Here is a 19,809-nt window from a genome sequence, read left to right as displayed (position 1 = left end):
TGCTCAGTTGGAGACCATGCTGGACATGCTCTCCTTACACTTCGAGTTACAATAGAAGCAGCAGAAGCAGCATACAGTTTTAAAACTGGAAATATTTAGGATATCCAGAATCCCACACTAGTATAATGAATGTAGCAAGTATAGGAATGGTCAGGGTAATGCTGGATGACTATATAACCACTTCCAGCTGCTTGAATAAACTTTTCAGTGTAACAATAGAAACTAGGGAACATTGGAGGAAAGAACCACGATACCACTTAGGTAATATAGTCTAGTTGACTGACAAGTTGGAAACAGATGAAGGTTCTGGTGCCAAGGTGTATGGGCTGCAGCCTCAACTGGATAGTGCAGTGTCTCTAGGGAATATAACTACAGTATTCCAGGCAGAGATGATCACTATCAGAGAATGTGTGGAGGAGAACCTACATGTAACAAGAGTCACAACATCTGCATTCATTCAGACAGTCAATCAGCTTCAGATAAAAGATCATTGCAGAATGCCAAAGTACCCTTGTGACTGCATGTGAAAGCTACAGGGCAAAGCTGCTGAAGGGCCCTGATCACTCAGGAATGAACAAGCAAATACAATGGCCACAGCAAGGGCAATGATTCCATTTGTTGGAAGGAGTTAACTATCTCTAAGTTGTTGATAAAATCTAAACCATATAGCTGGACCAAGAGGTAGCATGGAGTATTAGACTAAAACCCAAAAACAAGAACCTGGCAAGCTAATGATGTAGAAACCATGTTTTAACAAAAGTTTTGTAAACTCAGACTTGAACAGGAGGTACATTAATCTCACAGTAGGTCCAATGACTGGCCATAGAAACTTCGGAAAATAACCTCCACATGATGGGAATAGAGAAAGAAGCTTCAATGTGCAGACTATGTGGCTTGGGGGATGAAACTATACCACATTTATGATAATCTCCAATGCACAGCACTGGAGGTCAGTCAAAATATTTACTAAGAAAGATGATGCAACTTACCAAACGAAAGTGCTGGCATGTTGATAGACACACAAACATACACACAAAATTCAAGCTTTCACAACCAACAGTTGCTTCATAAGGAAAGAGGGAAGGAGAGGGAAGAACGAAAGGATGTGGATTTTAAAGGAGAGGGTAAGGAGTCATTCCAATCCCGGGAGCGGAAAGACTTACCTTTCTTGTCTGCTTGTGTCTGTGTACATGCAGATGGATGTGTGTGTGTGTGGGGGGGGGGGGGGGAGCAAGAGAGTGTATACCTGTCCTTTTTTCCCCCTAAGGTAAGTCTTTCCGCTCCGGGGATTGGAATGACTCCTTACCCTCTCCCTTAAAACCCACATCCTTTCGTCCTTCCCTCTTTCCTGATGAAACAACCGTTGGTTGTGAAAGTTTGAATTTTGTGTGTATGTTTGTGTTTGTTTGTGTGTCTATCAACATGCCAGCGCTTTCGTTTGGTAAGTTGCATCATCTTTCTTTTTAGATATATTTTTCCCACGTGGAATGTTTCCCTCTATTATATTCAAAATATTTAGTAATTAATTCTCGATACATTGTGTGTAGTGGGGATCTAGTAAAGGGACTATACCACTTTTAAGGGCACTGGTTGGCTTTTCTTGAATGACATGGAGAGATACTGCAAAACTAAATAAGATTTGGTGTGGGCAACAAGGGGCTAGGGCCACTGTTATTTTCTCTCCCCTGTTAATTTAAATTAAATTAAATCAAATTAATACCACATCCTCTATGTCTTCCATACGGATTCCCATTTCTTCCTCAATCAAGTCATCAGACAGTTTTTCTCTCTCAGAGGCCTTCAACGTGCTCTTTTCCCTACCCAGTCTCCCCTCTGCACCTAAAAGTGGAATTCCCATTGCATTCCTAATGTTGGTGCCTTTGCTTTTAATTTCCACAAAGGTTGTTTTGACTTTTCTGTATGTTGAGTCAGTCCCTGTGATGATCAGTTCTTTTTGATTTCTTTGTATTTTTCCTGCTGTCATTTTGCTTTGTCTTCCCTGCATTCCTAAGTGACTTATAGTTCTCTTTCCTGATCTTCCCTGAACATTTTTGTACTTCCTTCTTTGTAATCAGTTGAAGTATTTCTTCTGTTTCTCATGGTTTCTTGGCAGTTACCTTTCTAGTGCCTACATTTGTCTGTATAACTACAATTGACATTTTAGTGATGTCCATTCCACTATTGTAGTATATTTTAGTATTCATTATTGCACTATCTGCAGCCTTATAGAACTTCAAATATGTAACATCATTCCTCAGTACTTCAGTCTCCCACTTCTTTCTACATTGATTCTTCCAGATGAGTATCATAAAGTTCAGGCTATCCTTTATCATAACTGATTTGTGGTCTGGGCCTGTATCTGCTCCTGGGTATATCTTAAGGTGGGTTTCTCAAACAAGCACACAGGTGTACGAAGAAAGTGTGTCAACTTTACTTTCATCTTTGCAACAGCTGACAAACTGTGCATATTGTATCACAAAGTATTTTAAAACTAGTGGAAATGGCTCCCAATGCAGACAAAGCATTTCTTATATTGACTTCAGTGTTGCGTATGATGAAGCAAATGAAAGTAACATGATAGTTCATAGAATGGTTGAAACAGAGATAAATACACCCATGAAAATTTAAATTAAAATTCATTAAATTACCATAATGTGGGAACACACACACTCACACACACACACACACACACACACACACACACACACACATACCATCCATGGAAAAACCAGAGAACTTCATTTTTATTTTATTGCACTCCCACTTGTGTGTCATGCATAGAACCTGCATAATAGGTGATTGGGTAAGACGGGACACTTCTACCATTATGATAACTGCCATTGGTCTTTTGTTTTTATCCACATACTCTTTCAATTCCTGTTTCCACAACTGTGGAAACTAATAACAGTGAGAAAAATGCTGTCACTAAACATGTGGTGTGAAACATCAATACAAACAAAGTCAGACATCTTGACAAATTGGTCATTTATCAAAATTTCTCTCAAACTCAGCCTACGTTTAACAAACATATCAACCAATGATGCACACTGCTTAATGATTTGATGAACTAGAGAAGTTTGACAATCTGTCCGTCTGTCTGTTCACAGGGGCCTTTACAATCCAATATATAGTTTCAGTTTCTCTGTCTGACCACAATGTGATCCATCTGGAGAGAGAGAGAGAGAGAGAGAGAGAGAGAGAGAGAGAGAGAGAGAGAGAGAGAGAGAGACTCCCCACTCCCCACACTTGTGACTATATCTAGACTAAGCCCTTCCTTCTCCTGTCCAGGTTTTCCAGCTTCCCTACCACATTCCGACTTCTGGCAATCTACGCTCTTACTCTTATTACATTACCTTTTCAGTGGTTATTCAGTCTCTTTCTCATGATTACCTCCCACTCCTGAGGATCCAAATGTGAGACTAACCTGGACTCTATTGCCAATGGAGAGATGATCATTTTTCAGTTACAGTACACATGTCCTGTGGATACACATTGTGTCTTTAGAGGAGTAGTTTCCATTGCTCTCTGCATCCTCATGCCATTAATCATTGCTGATTTTTCCTTATTTTAAGGAGCAGTTTCCCACCTGCCTTGAAACTCTACCCACTTCTTCATCCTCTTGGGAGGATCTTTGGAAGAGCTAGTGTGACCCCTTATACCAGAAGGGTTTGACCATTCAAAATTCAAGCAGTGGCTGTGTTCAAACAGGACCCAGGATGTTTAGATTACCACTGAAAAATGCTACTCCTAAACCATGGGTTCATAGGGACACACTGAAGCCCTGGTCATGGTAAGTAAGAAAATTTGATGGCGGCAAATGATGTCATACGTCTTATGTAGATCAGGAAAGTACAATAGGTATTGACATTTAGAAAATGCCAGTTGGGTTGCTGTTTTCACCATAATCAGATGACTGGTGGTTGATCATCCCACCTGAAAATTACACTGACACAAGAACCCAACATAATCGTTGGCCAAGTATTGTTTTGAGCAGTTTGCACAGCACATCAGTGAGGCTTATCATTTGGTAGCTGTCAAAGGATGTTGGGGATATGTCCGATTTAAAAAGTGGGAAGATGGCATTAGCGCTCTGCTGTGAAATGAAAATTCCTTCTACCAAATATAACCAAAAGCCCTGAGTAGGTGGAGTCTGAGTTGGACTCGAGTTTTGGATCAATTGATTATGAATGGAATCATTACCCGGGCACATATAAGATGAGTTAAGAGCCTGAAGCAGTTTTCACTCACTGAAGGGTTAATTATGCGACTCAGGGTCAGAGGATGTAACTGATAGGATATGTCTTCTATTTCTCTTTTATGCAATCATAAGGTAGCATATAAGAAGAGGACACCAATGCTGTTGCAAAAGGGGTCATGAGGTGTTCAGCAAGAAATGACGCACCCATAAAAATACCACTATCAAGGAGGAGATCCAGAGCAGTTGTGACTTTTGGTCACACACTAAACTACAGAGTTTGGCCGAACAGTCCAGGGGTTAGGAGATATACGTTCCCAAGGAGGGAACATAGTGCTCCAAGCATTCCTTCTTACTATATTTAATTAGGTCGCAAGGTTCTGCAAAGAGCCACTTACAAGTGACAAAAATGATCAGTGAAGGACGTCATTTGAGACACTGCATGGTACCCTGGTGGATGGGATCCACAAGAAGGGGGTTATCATTTCCAGCCATGTAGGTGACGGCATCAGAAACATCTCAGTCAGTCTCGTCAATACAATCAGATGAAGAGAGGACAAAGGTGATGGCAGAGCTATACAACTGCCAGTTGGCCCTTTGGGGAGCCTAATTTCTGGGAAGTGACAGGATCACTGGAAAATCAAAGGAATCTCATCAGCATGTTCACAGAGGCTTTCTTGCTAAACTTAAAATTTAAGAGGCAGTATCTTCCTTTGTGAGTCTGAAGGTCCTCATAGTATTCAAAATAATTGTGTGCAGAGAAAATCTTGCAGAGAAGGCAATCTTAAGAGTTCTACCAAATGAGAAATTCCTTGACCAGCCACAAACTTAAATGTACACCACCTTTTCACTAGTCTTGACTAATTTGATACCATTTATCCTGCTACAGGTATCTTGAGATGATCTTCCCATCATCTACAATTTTGCCTTCAACAGCTCTTCCTCTGTAAAGTAATTCTAGATGGATTGACACATTCATCTGAACTGCTCCTTCTCTCTTGGTAAGGACTTTCCACAAATTCCTCTTCTTAACCAGCTGTTATAAAAAGAATGAAGAAGAGAATTTAATATCCCATCAATAACTTGGTCATCAGAGATGAAGCACAAGCTCAGATTACAAACGAATGAAGAAGGAAATCAGCTGTGCCCTTTTCAAAGGAACCATTCCAGTATTTCCATTTAGAGGAATCATAGAAAATCTTAGCCCAGATGGGCATATAGGGATCTGATCTGTCGCTCTCCCGAATGTGAGTGCAGTGTGATGATAATTTCGCCACCTTGCTTGGTCATCCTTTATAGTGCCACTTCATATTATCATTTATTTGGCCATCCCAATTCATGACATTTTACTACAACACTTCATTTCATGGTTTTCTCATGGTTCACATTTCACTTCCATCCAGATGCACAGAAACTTCACCATAAATCTGATTTTGATATTTGACAGAAAATTTTAGAGAGACAGTGCTGCAGAGCTTAATGATACTTTAATGACTTATTTTTGCAACTATTATAAGCTGTGTAGTGAGAATAATCTTTATTGCACAATAAAGTTTATACTCATATACATTACATTCAATAAGCTAATTATTGTGGTTCTACAATGAAAATATTTCAGTAATATTTGGTAACAGTATATTTCATTTCACAGAAGAAAATGTTCAGAATAGTTTATGTTCCTACCTCACAATCAGGTTGAATTAAATGTCCTGATGTGCCTTTTCAGTTTATGAGCAATGATAAAGACATTGAACAGAAACTGTTTTCCAGAGTTTTACAGACATTATACTGTCAGGAAAGATGAGTGAGAGTGCAGGAGTTACTTTGACAAAAAATAGTTGTTGCTCTCATTTTGAAAACTGGTTAACAAGTGAGAGATGGCATATACCTTCCATACTACAATCCGACATTCCCTTGGATAGAGATGGAATGAGAAAGCTGACAGTCAGCACTGGGCTAGTCACTCTACCTCATTGCAGGGTTAGTAAGTCAGTTTTAGGCCTGTCAATTTGGCCATCAGATTTATTTTTTATCATTCCTGGAAGTAGCGCATGTCCTATTACACACTGTGAATGCTATACGTTCATGGTACCTGTGGGTAGTCAAGGTACAAATTTTTATAATATGTTCTCCATGTTGTCCTGTCTTCTGCTACTCTCTTCATTTTCATATAGCCCTTTAATGTCATGATGATATTGCAGACAAAACTGTAGCAAACTGAATGCACAGATTCATTGATATATTGGCCCTTTATTCTTTACAGACATATAATTTGCTTACCTCAGCTGATAATACTCATAATAACGATCTGAAACTGCATTGATGTGACAATTAATTGATGGAAATCAATGATCAGTTCCTTTCAAGCCAATAGTCTTACAAAAAGAACCCACATTTTTATGGTCCTCATTCTGGATGAAGACAACTATCAGCTAAGATTAAAGCTCAGCAAATGGTAATATTAAAGCACATTATATAGTCATAAAATGAACACTGCAATCTGACCAATAAAATAAATGTCACAGGTGATAATGTGATTGACAAAGGCAAGGTCTACACATAATTAAATTCTTAACTGTTGGTTACACAAATGAAAATCTTACAGTATTGGCTCCAACTAGATAATGAACAGTTTGATTCTGAGCCAATGTTTTCAGCATCATCATTAGTATATGACGAACTGCAAGTAAGTTCCATTCTGTCACCTCTGTGAGCAAAGTTCTCATTTAACTGTATCTGGAAAATAAACAACATTGTGCATCCCATAAATATTGAGAATTAACTGGACCCACTTTATGAATATTTCTGTATGTATTGAATAATAAAAGTGCTTTCATGGCTGAAAATTTCCAGGTTACTCAAAATTTATTTACAAAATATTGTTCAACCATGTTACATGCTACACTGTAGCAATGGAACTATAAAGCAAGTCTACAAATCAGTGCATCAGTGGCAAAAATATATTAGCAAATTATTCCTAAGCAAGTCACAGAGATTGCTAATCAACCTTTAAAAAATAATTTCAAGAAATAATACTTTTGCTTAGCATGTTTTTATAAATACAAGTACAAATTTGATAAAGTTTACAAAATATGTCATTCATAGATTTTGGCCCCCACATTACCCTTGTTAACTGTCTATTGGAAGGAAACCACAAAAACTGCCTTTGAACTGAACACCACTTACTACATGTTACACCATGTAAATGACACAGATGGAACAGCTGACAGTCAAACATTCCAAGGAAGTCTCTCATTTCACAACAATATCTTTTAACACAATATCACCATGGATGTACAATGTGTCCACAATTTGCGGAGAACACCTGTATTTGAAACTGTCCATCAATGACCCATCCACATACACAGAATACTGGTCCTCAGTGCACACAATTTTTAAGCAGAATGGTCGACCAGGTCGGAAATGCGAGCAGTGCGCCTTCTCCTCAGTACCCCATTTGCCTTTCACCCAAGCATTTCGTACCATCGTGTAACCTGCACGGAAACGAGGGTTGATGTGAAGTGGAATAATTGGATGTGGACACACGTATGATCCACTTTGAAGGTTTACATAGAACCTGGAAAGGGAAAAAAAGAGAAATGTACTGAACTACTCACAAGAAAATGGTTCAAAAATATTCTGAAAGTGAAAAAAATATGAACATTAATTTTTGTAAAAAGATAAGCTACATACGAGTGAGGCAATATTTTTACTCTTCCAGTAATCTCAAGCTCATGGCCAATACCAAATTCTTCTAAACTGCCAGTAAAAGGCGTATCCTGCAAAGAAAGAGACATATTTTGAAAAGACTGCTCAAAGGATATTACTTACAATGATTTGTAAGACACATTTGAATTCATTTCACATGTTCAGATGATTAGTTATACATAAAATGAACCTCAATAACTTCATTTAATAAAATTTATTACCACTAAATAAATCTTAACTAGCAAATGTTATTTATAAAAGCCGTTCATATTAATTTATATTTATTATGAATGGTTGATCTGTTTAACATCTTACAAATATTTCCAAAAAATGATTTTCTTTTTTATGAATTTTGGAGTGATTTTGGAGTGATTGTAGGGGTGAATCAATTTACATATTTGGGCCTTAACATTGGGAATAGCACACTAATTTTCTCTCTTTGATGTTAATCTTTTCCTATTTACTCTATTAAATTTATCATCATCTTACCAGTGGATCTTCATGCTCATCTCGCAGAGACTTATTCATTGGAATTTTTACAGTTGGATTTTTGTAGCCTGGATACTGTTCAGGATAGATCTCAACCCTTCGATATTCCAGTAAGTCAACTTCAACATCACCACTTATATGGACAACCTGAACTTTCTGCAATGGTATACGATGTGTATATGTACAGTAGTGCCTTCCATTAATCGCTATCTGTAATAGAAGAAGATACCTTCTAGCATTACCTTCAGTTTAAAAGTACAAAAATTTCATATTATAAAAATTTAATCATATGCAATGTACTTCCAACTGCAAAAAATTTAACCCTACAGTATGTAATCAGACATGGGCAGTCAGATGGCTCCCAGTCACTATTAATTACCCAAGTAAACAAGAGACAAATCTATAATTATTTCCTTTGTAAAAATTGCACTAATTTTTATGAAAACTATAACAACAAGGAGGATGAATCCGAGTGAAATTAACCTGATATGTTAATATAGAGTACTAAGGTACAGCATGGCATGAATCTTCCACCAGCTGCAATCACAGTCTCTAAATGTCATGGTACAGAATAGAAGTGAACCTGCATACATTTCTTGGGATTTCACTCCATATGTTTTGTATGAGGTGTGTTCAAAAAATATCAGGAATTTTGTGATTTCGAGGGTTGTATTAGTCAGATTTGCACAATTTTTTGTTCTTGTTTTCATAAACATGTCAAACATACCTGTACACTTATAGCTGTATTGGATGCCTAGTATGCAATCGGCTATTAATAAGGTTACATAAGTTTCCTAACAAGTGGTTATGAGTGGTTTATGGTAAAAATGGATATATTAAATTTTGCTATAAAAATGGAATAAAAGTAACAAAATCTTAGAAATGTTGAATGTTGTTTTTGGTGAGTCTGCAGTGAGTAAAACAAGGCTTTACAGGTAGGATGCCCAATTCCAAGATGGCCATGAAGAGGCTGAAGACGACAAACATTCTTGACACCCTGCACATCAACAACTGATGACAATGTGGGAAAAGTGAAAGTAATGAGTATTAACAATCACCTAAGCACAATCAGTGAAGTTACTGATGACGCTGCCACATCAACTGGCTCATGCCATGAACCGTTTGGGGAATAAGACCTGTACACCAAAATCTGTGCCAAAGGTGTTGAATTTCAAGCAAAAACAGCTGCAAATGGGAATTGCTCACAAGTTGCTAAATGAAGTCAACAACAGTGCAAAACTACTGAAACTTTTCATAACAGGTGACAAAAACATGGGTGTACAGGTATGATGTCAAAATGAAGGCTCAATCATCCCAGTGGAAGATAGAAAAAAGATCAGCAACTGCAACTGAATATGAAGGTTCTGCTAACTGGTTTCTTTGATTTTAATGGCATTGTATGTTGCGAGTTCTTGCCAAAAGATCAAACAATCGGTAAGGAATACTATCTAGAAGTTCAATGCTGATTGCGTTGAAAACAATTTGAGAAAAAGGCCTGGTTCTGTGGTGAAACAACTTACGACCTTTGCACCACGACAATGTGCTTACCCATACTCCACTGTTTGTGAAGTTTTGACAATAAATAACATTATAATGGTGTCCCATCCTCTATATTTCCCAGATGTACTTCTGTGTAGCTTTTTCTGATTTCAAAAATAAACAGAATCTTACAGGACCATTGTTTTACAGGCTTAAATATGATTAAAAACACATTGCTGAATGGGCTAAGTGCTATCCCAAAGACTGAGTACCATAATTGTTTCGGGGATTAGAAGGCATGCTGGCGTAAGTGTATAATTTTTAATGGGGGACTACTCTGAATGAGAACAATGTAGATGAATAAATAAAATTATTTTCAAAAAATGAAAATTCCTGATTCTTTCTGAACACACCTCATATGCATGTTCACAAAGCATTAACACTGCCTGCAAGAGCACCCTTACAAACAAGTTGCCAGCTGACCATAGCCCACAGACAAGGCTGATGTGTGATGTGTCAGATGAAGAAGCAGACCACAGGAAGACTGTCATTCTTCCACAAAGGCTTGTACATTGGGCACTGCTTACCATATATGTCTGCATTCTGTACCGTTGAAACTTAGCAGGTGGAGTTGCCTGATATCTCTTAATAAGAGGGATGGAACTTAAATAGTGGCAACTGTTTATTCACAAACAATACAAAAGAGTTACATGTTTGCACCTGTTACTGTCCTTCAAAGTAGTCACCAGCAATGTGTAGAACACATTGCCAGCGATGTGGAACGCGTAGTATACCGTTAGCAGAGCCTGTTCTGTTGATGGTGCGAATGGAGCGGTCCACTGCCTGTCGAATCTCTGGAACAGTTCTGAAGCGAATGCCGTCAGTGCACAGTATTACTGTTCATTTTTGGAGCATCACCTGTGGCCAGCTTTGCGAAAGAAGCAGCAGCACTTTCTGTGCAACCCTCACATAATTTTGCACGACAATGCGTGGGCACATACAGGGCAAGCTGTGGCTGCTCTGTTCAGTTGATGGGACTGGGAAGTACTGTACCATCCACCCTACTCCCCATACTTAAGGACTTGCGACTTTGATTTGATTCCAAAGATGAAGGAACCACTTCGTTGCATTTACTTCAGAACTGTTCCAGAGATTCGACAGGCAGTAGACTGCTCCATATGCACCATCAACAGAACATGCTCTGCTAATTGTATACTATGCCTTCCACATCTCTAGCAACAGGTTCTACACAATGATGGTGACTGCTTTGAAGGACAGTAACAGGTGCTAACATGTAACTCTTTTGTATCAGTTGTGAATAAACAGTTGCCACTATTTAAGCTCCAACTCTCGTACATGGAAGTTACAATTCCATGTTGCTCCATTCTGATACTTGTCTGCAACACAACTCAACAGTTCAGGCTGACAGATTTAGCTATCAATGAAGTGTCCAACGTATCTGTTGCCCCCACTGTAAGACATGTTTATGTAAGTTGTTGTTGTAGTTCACATACACACACACACACACACACACACACACACACACACACACACACACACACACACACACACACACACACACACACACTCACTCACTCCCGTCCCTAAACTGGTGATCCCCTGATGTATCAGAATGTGTCCTGTCAACTGATCCCTCCTTCTAGTCAGGTTGTGCCAAAAATTTATTTTCTCCCTAATTCTATTCACTACCTCCTCATTAGTTACATGATGTATCCACCTAATTTTCAGCATTCTTCTTTAGCACCACATTGAAAAGCCTATATTCTCTTCTCGTCTAAACTGCTTATCGTCCATGTTTCACTTTCATACATGGCTACACTTCATATTTATTTGTATTTGTATAAATAGTTTCAGAAAAGACTTCTTAATACAGAAGTTGATGTTAACAAATTTCTCTTTTTCAGAAACGATTTTCTTGCCATTGCCAGTCTGCATTTTATATCCTCTCTACTTCGGCTATTATCAGTTATTTTGCTGCCCAAGTAGCAAAAGTATCTCATTTCCCAATCTCGTACCCTCAGCATCACCCAATTTAATTCGAGTACATTCCATTTACTTGGTTTGCTTTTATTGATATTCATCGTATATCCTCCTTTCGAGACACTGGTCATTCCATTCAACTGCTTTTACAAGTCCATTGCTGTCTCCAATAAAACTACAATGTCATCAGCAAACCTCAAAGTTTTTATATCTTCTCCTGGGACTTTAATTCATACTCAAAATTTTTCTTTTGTTTTCTTTGCTGCTTGTTCTGTATACAGATTGAATACATCAGGGTAGCTACATCCCTGCCTTGCTCCATTCTCAACCACTGGTTCCCTTGTCTGGTTTCTGTACACGTTATAAATAGCCTTACAGTCCCTGTATTTCACCCCTGCTACACTCAGAATTTCAAAGAGAGTGTTCCAGTCAGCACTGTCACAAGCTTTCTCCGGGTCTACAAATGCTATAAATGTAGGTTTGCCTTTCTTCTAAAAGAAGTCATAGGGTCAGTATTGCCTTGTGTGTTCCTACATTTCTCCGGAATCTAAACGGATCTTCCCTGAGGTTGGCGTCTACCAGTTCTTACATTCTTCTGTTAAAGAGTTCATGTTAACATTTTTCAAACATGGCTAACTAAACTGATAGTAAACTGATAGTTCGGTAATATTCACACCTGTCAGCACCTGCTTTCTTTGGAACTGGACCTATTGTATTCTTCTTCATGTCTGAGGGTATTTCACCTGTCATATTTTGCACACCACATGGAAGAGTTTTGCAATGGCTGGCTATTCAAAGACTATCAGTAGTTTGGAATGTTGTCTACTCCCAGAGCCTTGTTTTGACTTAATTACATATAAAAATTCTAAATTCTGTGACTCTAGGCTCACATTTTGGACAGTTCCCTCTGTTGTTGTCATGCAGAATGAACTACCCGTAACGCGCTTGGGCATATTAGCACACCCTCAATCAGTCTGGCTTCATGTGGTAAAATATTCAAATATGTTTAAAGTACAATATCAAAGTCTTTATGATCATATTGTCAATACATTTATTCTAACAGTTAAAAGTTTTCACATTAGTATTACCAATTTTGCTTTTCAGCCAGCAAGCATCACCACAATTCAACCGACGTTGTGAAAATTTAACGAAACTATGCAGCACAGGCAATAGTGTATCGAAATGCGATTGAAGATTGCAATGAGGACGTTTCTATTTCAAATACACTATTCAAACACATTAACAGTATGTTCTCTGGAGAAATCTCTCTCACTGTAAATGATACATTAGATGATGACGCCGATGACGACGGTACCTCTGAAGATGAATGTCTTTATGGGGCCACAGCAGTAAACAGTGGGAATGGAGTGTTTTACTATTCAAGGGAGCACAAACCATCACGAATAGACAGAGCTTAATGAAATGAATTGACAGAAACCATTGTATAAAGTTATAGGGAAGTGTACACACATGAAGAAATGTCTAAAAAGAAGCATAACAGAAAATACATATCGGTGACACTTGTTTAACTGTACAATGTATGTAGTTAATAAAGCAGTCAGATTTTGTGAAAACCTTCCAATATCATATCAGTATTCTTTAATAAAAAATGAAATGTTTGAAAATTTTAAAGATTATTGGTCTGATTGTCCAAGATTACAATTTACGAAACAGGGCTATCTTTTCTGTCAAAAAACAAATGCAAATGCATTGAATCGAAAGCTTTTGTAGATGTATGCCATCTGCATGACTTCTAGGTAAAAAGCTGAAAATTTGTTTTCAAGAACAAAAAGGTAAATTTGGACCAAGGATGACACACCTAATAATGTGTAAAACTGCTTTTAACATAGTAGTTGATACAAGCACCTCTAGTGAACTTACATGGAACCATGTTATCATTTAGTTACACACATTTTCATTCCACATTTAAAAGGCAACACCTATTGCTTGAGTCTTGGACTGAGCAAACAGTTGGAGCTGTTTTTTAAGAACCTGAAATTCAGAAATCCTTAACAGAAAACACATACATACAGAAATAATTCCCCCACAACCCTATAAATACATATAACTGTTAAACTCTACTTTCTCAGGCAATATAAACTTCTTGTTCACAGGCTTGAAGACTGCTTCAGAAATACTTTTATTCTGGAGGCATCTCAAGACACATCACATGACTGAGTATTAATAATGAAACTTCATTCAGATGTTTATCAACAAATGTCTATATGACAAGGGAAAGAAACTGCCCTGAATTTCAAAAGTGTACTACAATCAATGTTATGATTAGGAAAATGTGGTGTCAAACATTATCACAACAGTGCTGTTTTAATTGTTTGTATTGTTCTCAAAAATGCTGCCCCAAATATTTTGTAATAAGATTTCATTATTACATATGAACACAATCTTATGATACACCAAAATACACCACTACAGAAATGCCATTTTACAGTAGGACACAGTATATCGAAAAACTTATTTTCGTTAGGGAATAATACTGCTGTTTGCCTGAAAAATGAACATATGGCTCATGAATGTATGATCTTATTGCTCAAAAACTAGACATTTCCTTAACATGGGCTCCTCACCATTGATTGATTGATTGATTTTTATTGTTGTAGAGACCTCAGAGATCATCTGAGGCATTACAAAAGTCAATATTACATAGTATAAATGTTACACAAAAAATTACAAAAACAAGAAAAAAATTACACAATATAAATATTACACAAATAATTATGGTACCTTCACACAAAAACAAAACAGAGAAACTTCTGGTACAAATTGATATTGCATAGTAAATTTAGCCAATTACAGACTTAATCATATATAGAAGCATATAAAAACTGATCACAAAGTGTAGTCATACCATATTCTTTGCCTCCCTTAAAAATTCGTAAGTTTCATAAATGCTGAGCTCAAGAAGAAATTCTTTTACTTTTTTTTTTGAAGTATTGGGGTATGGCATTAAAAAATTTTTAATGTACTTGTATAAGCACTACTTTTGTGTTTTTTTTTATAGTTACATCAGAAAGAAACTAGGTCCTGCTTGTTTCTTGTGTTATAATTATGTCGTATGTCATACTGTTGATAACTCTGATAGTTTTCCTTAATATGCATTACACACTGTAGTATAAATATTGACAGCAGGGTCATAATCTGCAATTTTGTAAAACTTGGCCTACAGTGAGCTCTGGGTGCCAAGCTACATATCAGTCTTATTGCCTTCTTTTGTAGTTTAAAGACATTAGCTGCCTTGCTTTGATGTCCCCACAGTATTTTACCATAGGAAATGTGACTGTATATTAAAGCAAAATAAACCACTTTAAGTACTGGCACGTTTAGGCAAAGACGCAGCTTCCTTAGAGCAAATATTCCTTTGCTAATGCTGCTTCCCACTTTTTCTATATGGCTACCACAGGATAATTTTGAATCAATTGAGATTCCAAGGAAATTAACAGCATTTGAGCTCTGCTCAAGTTCAGTGTTATTATTCCACAACACATACAGGACTTGCATTTTTTTTTTTTTTTTTTTTTTTTCGGTTGACACAAAAGGAATTAGCTTTACACCAATTTTCAACTTTGACAGTGCACTGGTCTGCTTCATATTTCACCCTCTGTGCTGTTTCTGCAGTTATACAGACTGCAAGATCATCTGCAAATAAGTAAGTCCTAGTTGACGGCCCAACTATGTTACATGGTAAGTCATTTATATAAATAATAAATAGAATTGGGCCAAATACAGAACCTTGTGGGACACCCAGGCCCACAGTAAGTAATCTGATTCTGCACCATTAAAAACCACCTTCTGCACTCTATTACTTAGATAAGATTTTTATCAATTCCAGAGCACTTCCTGTAAAGCCATAGAATTGCAGTTTGTTCAATAAGATTTCATGAGACACAGTGTCAAAAGCTCAGAATGAGCATGGTACACAAGTTTCACCCAAATACAACTAATACAGTTGAAACAATAACCATTATAGTGACAACTGGAATGAGAAGAATTTGTGCCTTCTGGAAAATGGAGAGAGAGGGAGGGAGAGAGAGAGAGAGAGAGAGAGAGAGGGAGAGAGAGAGAGAGAGAGAGAGAGTGTGCGTGTGCAGACAGCACTGCACTGCTGCACTGGACCACTGTCAAATCCAACTGCACTGCAGTACTCCCAGCATTGAGCCAAATTTGTGCTCTAAGCTGTACTGTGTGTTTTGAACATCGGCTAGATGGTAGACTTTCTGTGTTGCAAATTAAATGTGCAGTTCAGTAGCCACCAGTTACAATGCTCTAATTTTAGTGCTGTATTACTGTTAAAGTAGAATGCCTCATATGAACCAATATTTCACTGTATGGTGATTCAATTTCCCAGACACTAGTTTGCGATACCCCTTCAACTGACTCATATTCTGATATCACATTGTTTTGAACCACCAAGGAATAGTGACACTAGCTTTCTCATATCTACTTTGTTTTTGCTCTTCACTGTCTGGTCTTTGTGAATAACATGTCTTTCTGGTCACAAAAGAGAGGACTCTACTGAGCTTATATATGTAGTTAATTGCTGGTACACAGTTACCTGTGTTGTCCAAGTTTGGATTTATCAAGAGACTCTTTCTGGGTATTGTAATGTTCACAAACATATGTGTACAACGGAAACTAATTGTTTTCCATGAAATAAAACTAAATTGTATTAAACAAAATAGTTATCTTACATTACATTAACACCCAAATCTGGTCTAACATAGAAGAATAATTAACAGGTGATAAGCAGAGACTATGTGGTGATGAAATTTCTCAGTGGATTGTAAAATAAGACTTTCTATTCTGGGTAGGTTTAGGGATGGGTTGTTGGTGAATGACAGTCATTTAAACCCTGACGATAGGAAAATCTGTATATTGTTTGCTCTTACTCAGCTTCATTATGTGGTAAATTCAGTGAGTCATAATAAATTCTAAGTACATTAAGGAACGATATGCAAAGGAAGCATAACTCAGGCTAACAACTTTGTACATACATTGATTAGAAAAATACTATAACCATTCATTTAACAAAACTTGGGGCACCTCAGGTAACATGGGGAAAAGCTATTTACATGGGAAGTGGAATAAAGTCTCAGGCTATAACCTAAATGATTACTGCTTTGACCATTTATTTGAGTACTATACTTAATAATATGCATGGCAACATACAAGATGGCTGTTGTGTATAGCCCTCCTAAAAATCAGCAAATGTTTTAAGCTTCATTGTGCAATTAGTGAGGATAAAAAGTTTTTCTATGCAGAGATTTCAATATAGATTTCATCTCTGATGCTTCTGATTGAGGGCATCTATAGTCACTGATGGCAAGCTTTGGTCACATTCTCAACATGACTGAATAGGACACAGAAATTAATCATCAGTTTCTGCTGCACTTAGAAAAATTGTCTTTAATGAAACAGTTGTTACCTCCATAATAAAATATTTATCTGACCTTGAGGGTCAAATGGCAGCAGTAAAGCACCCCCTTGGCTCAGTTTCTACACTCCTGGAAATGGAAAAAAGAACACATTGACACCGGTGTGTCAGACCCACCATACTTGCTCCGGACACTGCGAGAGGGCTGTACAAGCAATGATCACACGCACGGCACAGCGGACACACCAGGAACTGCGGTGTTGGCCGTCAAATGGCGCTAGCTGCGAAGCATTTGTGCACCGCCGCCGTCAGTGTCAGCCAGTTTGTCGTGGCATACGGAGCTCCATCGCAGTCTTTAACACTGGTAGCATGCCGCGACAGCGTGGACGTGAACCGTATGTGCAGTTGACGGACTTTGAGCGAGGGCGTATAGTGGGCATGCGGGAGGCCGGGTGGACGTACCGCCGAATTGCTCAACACGTGGGGCGTGAGGTCTCCACAGTACATCGATGTTGTCGCCAGGGGTCGGCGGAAGGTGCATGTGCCCGTCGACCTGGAACCGGACCGCAGCGACGCACGGATGCACGCCAAGACCGTAGGATCCTACGCAGTGCCGTAGGGGACCGCACCGCCACTTCCCAGCAAATTAGGGACACTGTTGCTCCTGGGGTATCGGCGAGGACCATTCGCAACCGTCTCCATGAAGCTGGGCTACGGTCCCGCACACCGTTAGGCCGTCTTCTGCTCACGCCCCAACATCGTGCAGCCCGCCTCCAGTGGTGTCGCGACAGGTGTGAATGGAGGGACGAAAGGAGACGTGTCGTCTTCAGCGATGAGAGTCGCTTCTGCCTTGGTGCCAATGATGGTCGTATGCGTGTTTGGCGCCGTGCAGGTGAGCGCCACAATCAGGACTGCATACGACCGAGGCACACAGGGCCAACACCCGGCATCATGGTGTGGGGAGCGATCTCCTACACTGGCCGTACACCACTGGTGATCATCGAGGGGACACTGAATAGTGCACGGTACATCCAAACCGTCATCGAACCCATCGTTCTACCATTCCTAGACCGGCAAGGGAACTTGCTGTTCCAACAGGACAATGCACGTCCGCATGTATCCCATGCCACCCAACGTGCTCTAGAAGGTGTAAGTCACCTACCCTGGCCAGCAAGATCTCCGGATCTGTCCCCCATTGAGCATGTTTGGGACTGGATGAAGCGTCGTCTCACGCGGTCTGCACGTCCAGCACGAACGCTGGTCCAACTGAGGCGCCAGGTGGAAATGGCATGGCAAGCCGTTCCACAGGACTACATCCAGCATCTCTACGATCGTCTCCATGGGAGAATAGCAGCCTGCATTGCTGCGAAAGGTGGATATACACTGTACTAGTGCCGACATTGTGCATGCTCTGTTGCCTGTGTCTATGTGCCTGTGGTTCTGTCAGTGTGATCATGTGATGTATCTGACCCCAGGAATGTGTCAATAAAGTTTCCCCTTCCTGGGACAATGAATTCACGGTGTTCTTATTTCAATTTCCAGGAGTGTATTAATAAAGAAAAAGTAAAATTTCAGAGACGTACAAATGTTGACCCAGTTACAATACTAAGGGAGAATTTACAGAATGAAAAAAGAGAAAGGTTTACTGAATAGTAACAGTACATCAACAATTTAATTGAAACAGAGAAATGTACAGCAATCCACTGCAAACAATCTACACTACTGGCCGTTAAAATTGCTACACAAAGAAGATATGCAGATGATAAATGGGTATTCATTGGACAAATATATTATACTAGAACTGACATATGCGATTACATTTTCACGCAATTTGGGTGCATAGATCCTGACAAATCAGTACCCAGAACAACCACCTCTGGCCGTAATAACAGCCTTGATACGCCTGGAAATTGAGTCAAACAGAGCTTGAATGGCATGTACAGATACAGTTGCCCATGCTGCTTCAACACGATACGACAGTTCATCAACAGTAGTGACTGGCGTATTGTGACGAGCCACTTGCTCAGCCACCATTGACCAGATGTTTTCAATTAGTGAGAGATCTGGAGAATGTGCTGGCCAGGGAAGGATTTGAACATTTTCTGTATCCAGACAGGCCCGTACAGGACCTGCAACATGCGGTCGTGCATTATCCTGCTGAAATGTAGGGTTTCGCAGGGATCGAATGAAGGGTATAGACACGGGTCGTAACACATCTGAAATTTAATGTCCACTGTTCAAAGTGCTGTCAATGTGAACAAGAGGTGACCGAGACATGTAAACAATAGCACCCCATACCATCACACCGGGTGATACACCAGTATGGAGATGACGAATACATGCTTCCAATGTGCGTTCACCGCGATGTCTCCAAACACGGATGCGACCATTATGATGCTGTAAACAGAACCTGGATTCATCCAAAAAAATGATGTTTCGCCATTCATGCACTCAGGTCCATCGTTGAGTACACCATTGCAGGTGGTCCTGTCTGTGATGCAGCGTCAAGGGTAACCGCAGCCATGGTCTCCGAGCTCATAGTCCATGC

The 19,809-nt window shown here is 39.1% G+C and overlaps 1 protein-coding gene across 3 annotated transcripts in view; it reads right to left on the bottom strand.

Moving 5' to 3' along the window:
* Positions 1 to 5,718: 5,718 nt before the first annotated feature.
* The window catches only part of LOC126092354 (galectin-4-like), a 266,360-nt gene continuing 252,269 nt past the window's right edge, over positions 5,719 to 19,809 (bottom strand). The window contains exons 4-6 of one of the 3 annotated variants that reach the window (XM_049907893.1): positions 8,393 to 8,602; positions 7,889 to 7,974; positions 5,719 to 7,772 (exon numbers count right to left, since the gene is read on the bottom strand). In XM_049907893.1, coding sequence (XP_049763850.1) covers positions 7,448 to 7,772; positions 7,889 to 7,974; positions 8,393 to 8,602 — 621 coding nt within the window. In that variant the 3' untranslated portion in view covers positions 5,719 to 7,447. The remainder of the gene's footprint in view (positions 7,773 to 7,888; positions 7,975 to 8,392; positions 8,603 to 19,809) is intronic. The other 2 variants (XM_049907894.1, XM_049907895.1) reach the window with 2 other exon arrangements.

Source organism: Schistocerca cancellata, chromosome 7 (genome assembly GCF_023864275.1).
Source record: "Schistocerca cancellata isolate TAMUIC-IGC-003103 chromosome 7, iqSchCanc2.1, whole genome shotgun sequence".
Classification (NCBI taxonomy): domain Eukaryota; kingdom Metazoa; phylum Arthropoda; class Insecta; order Orthoptera; family Acrididae; genus Schistocerca; species Schistocerca cancellata.
The sequence above is the reverse complement of the archived record's forward strand: the minus strand, read 5'-3'. Positions and strand labels throughout refer to the sequence as shown.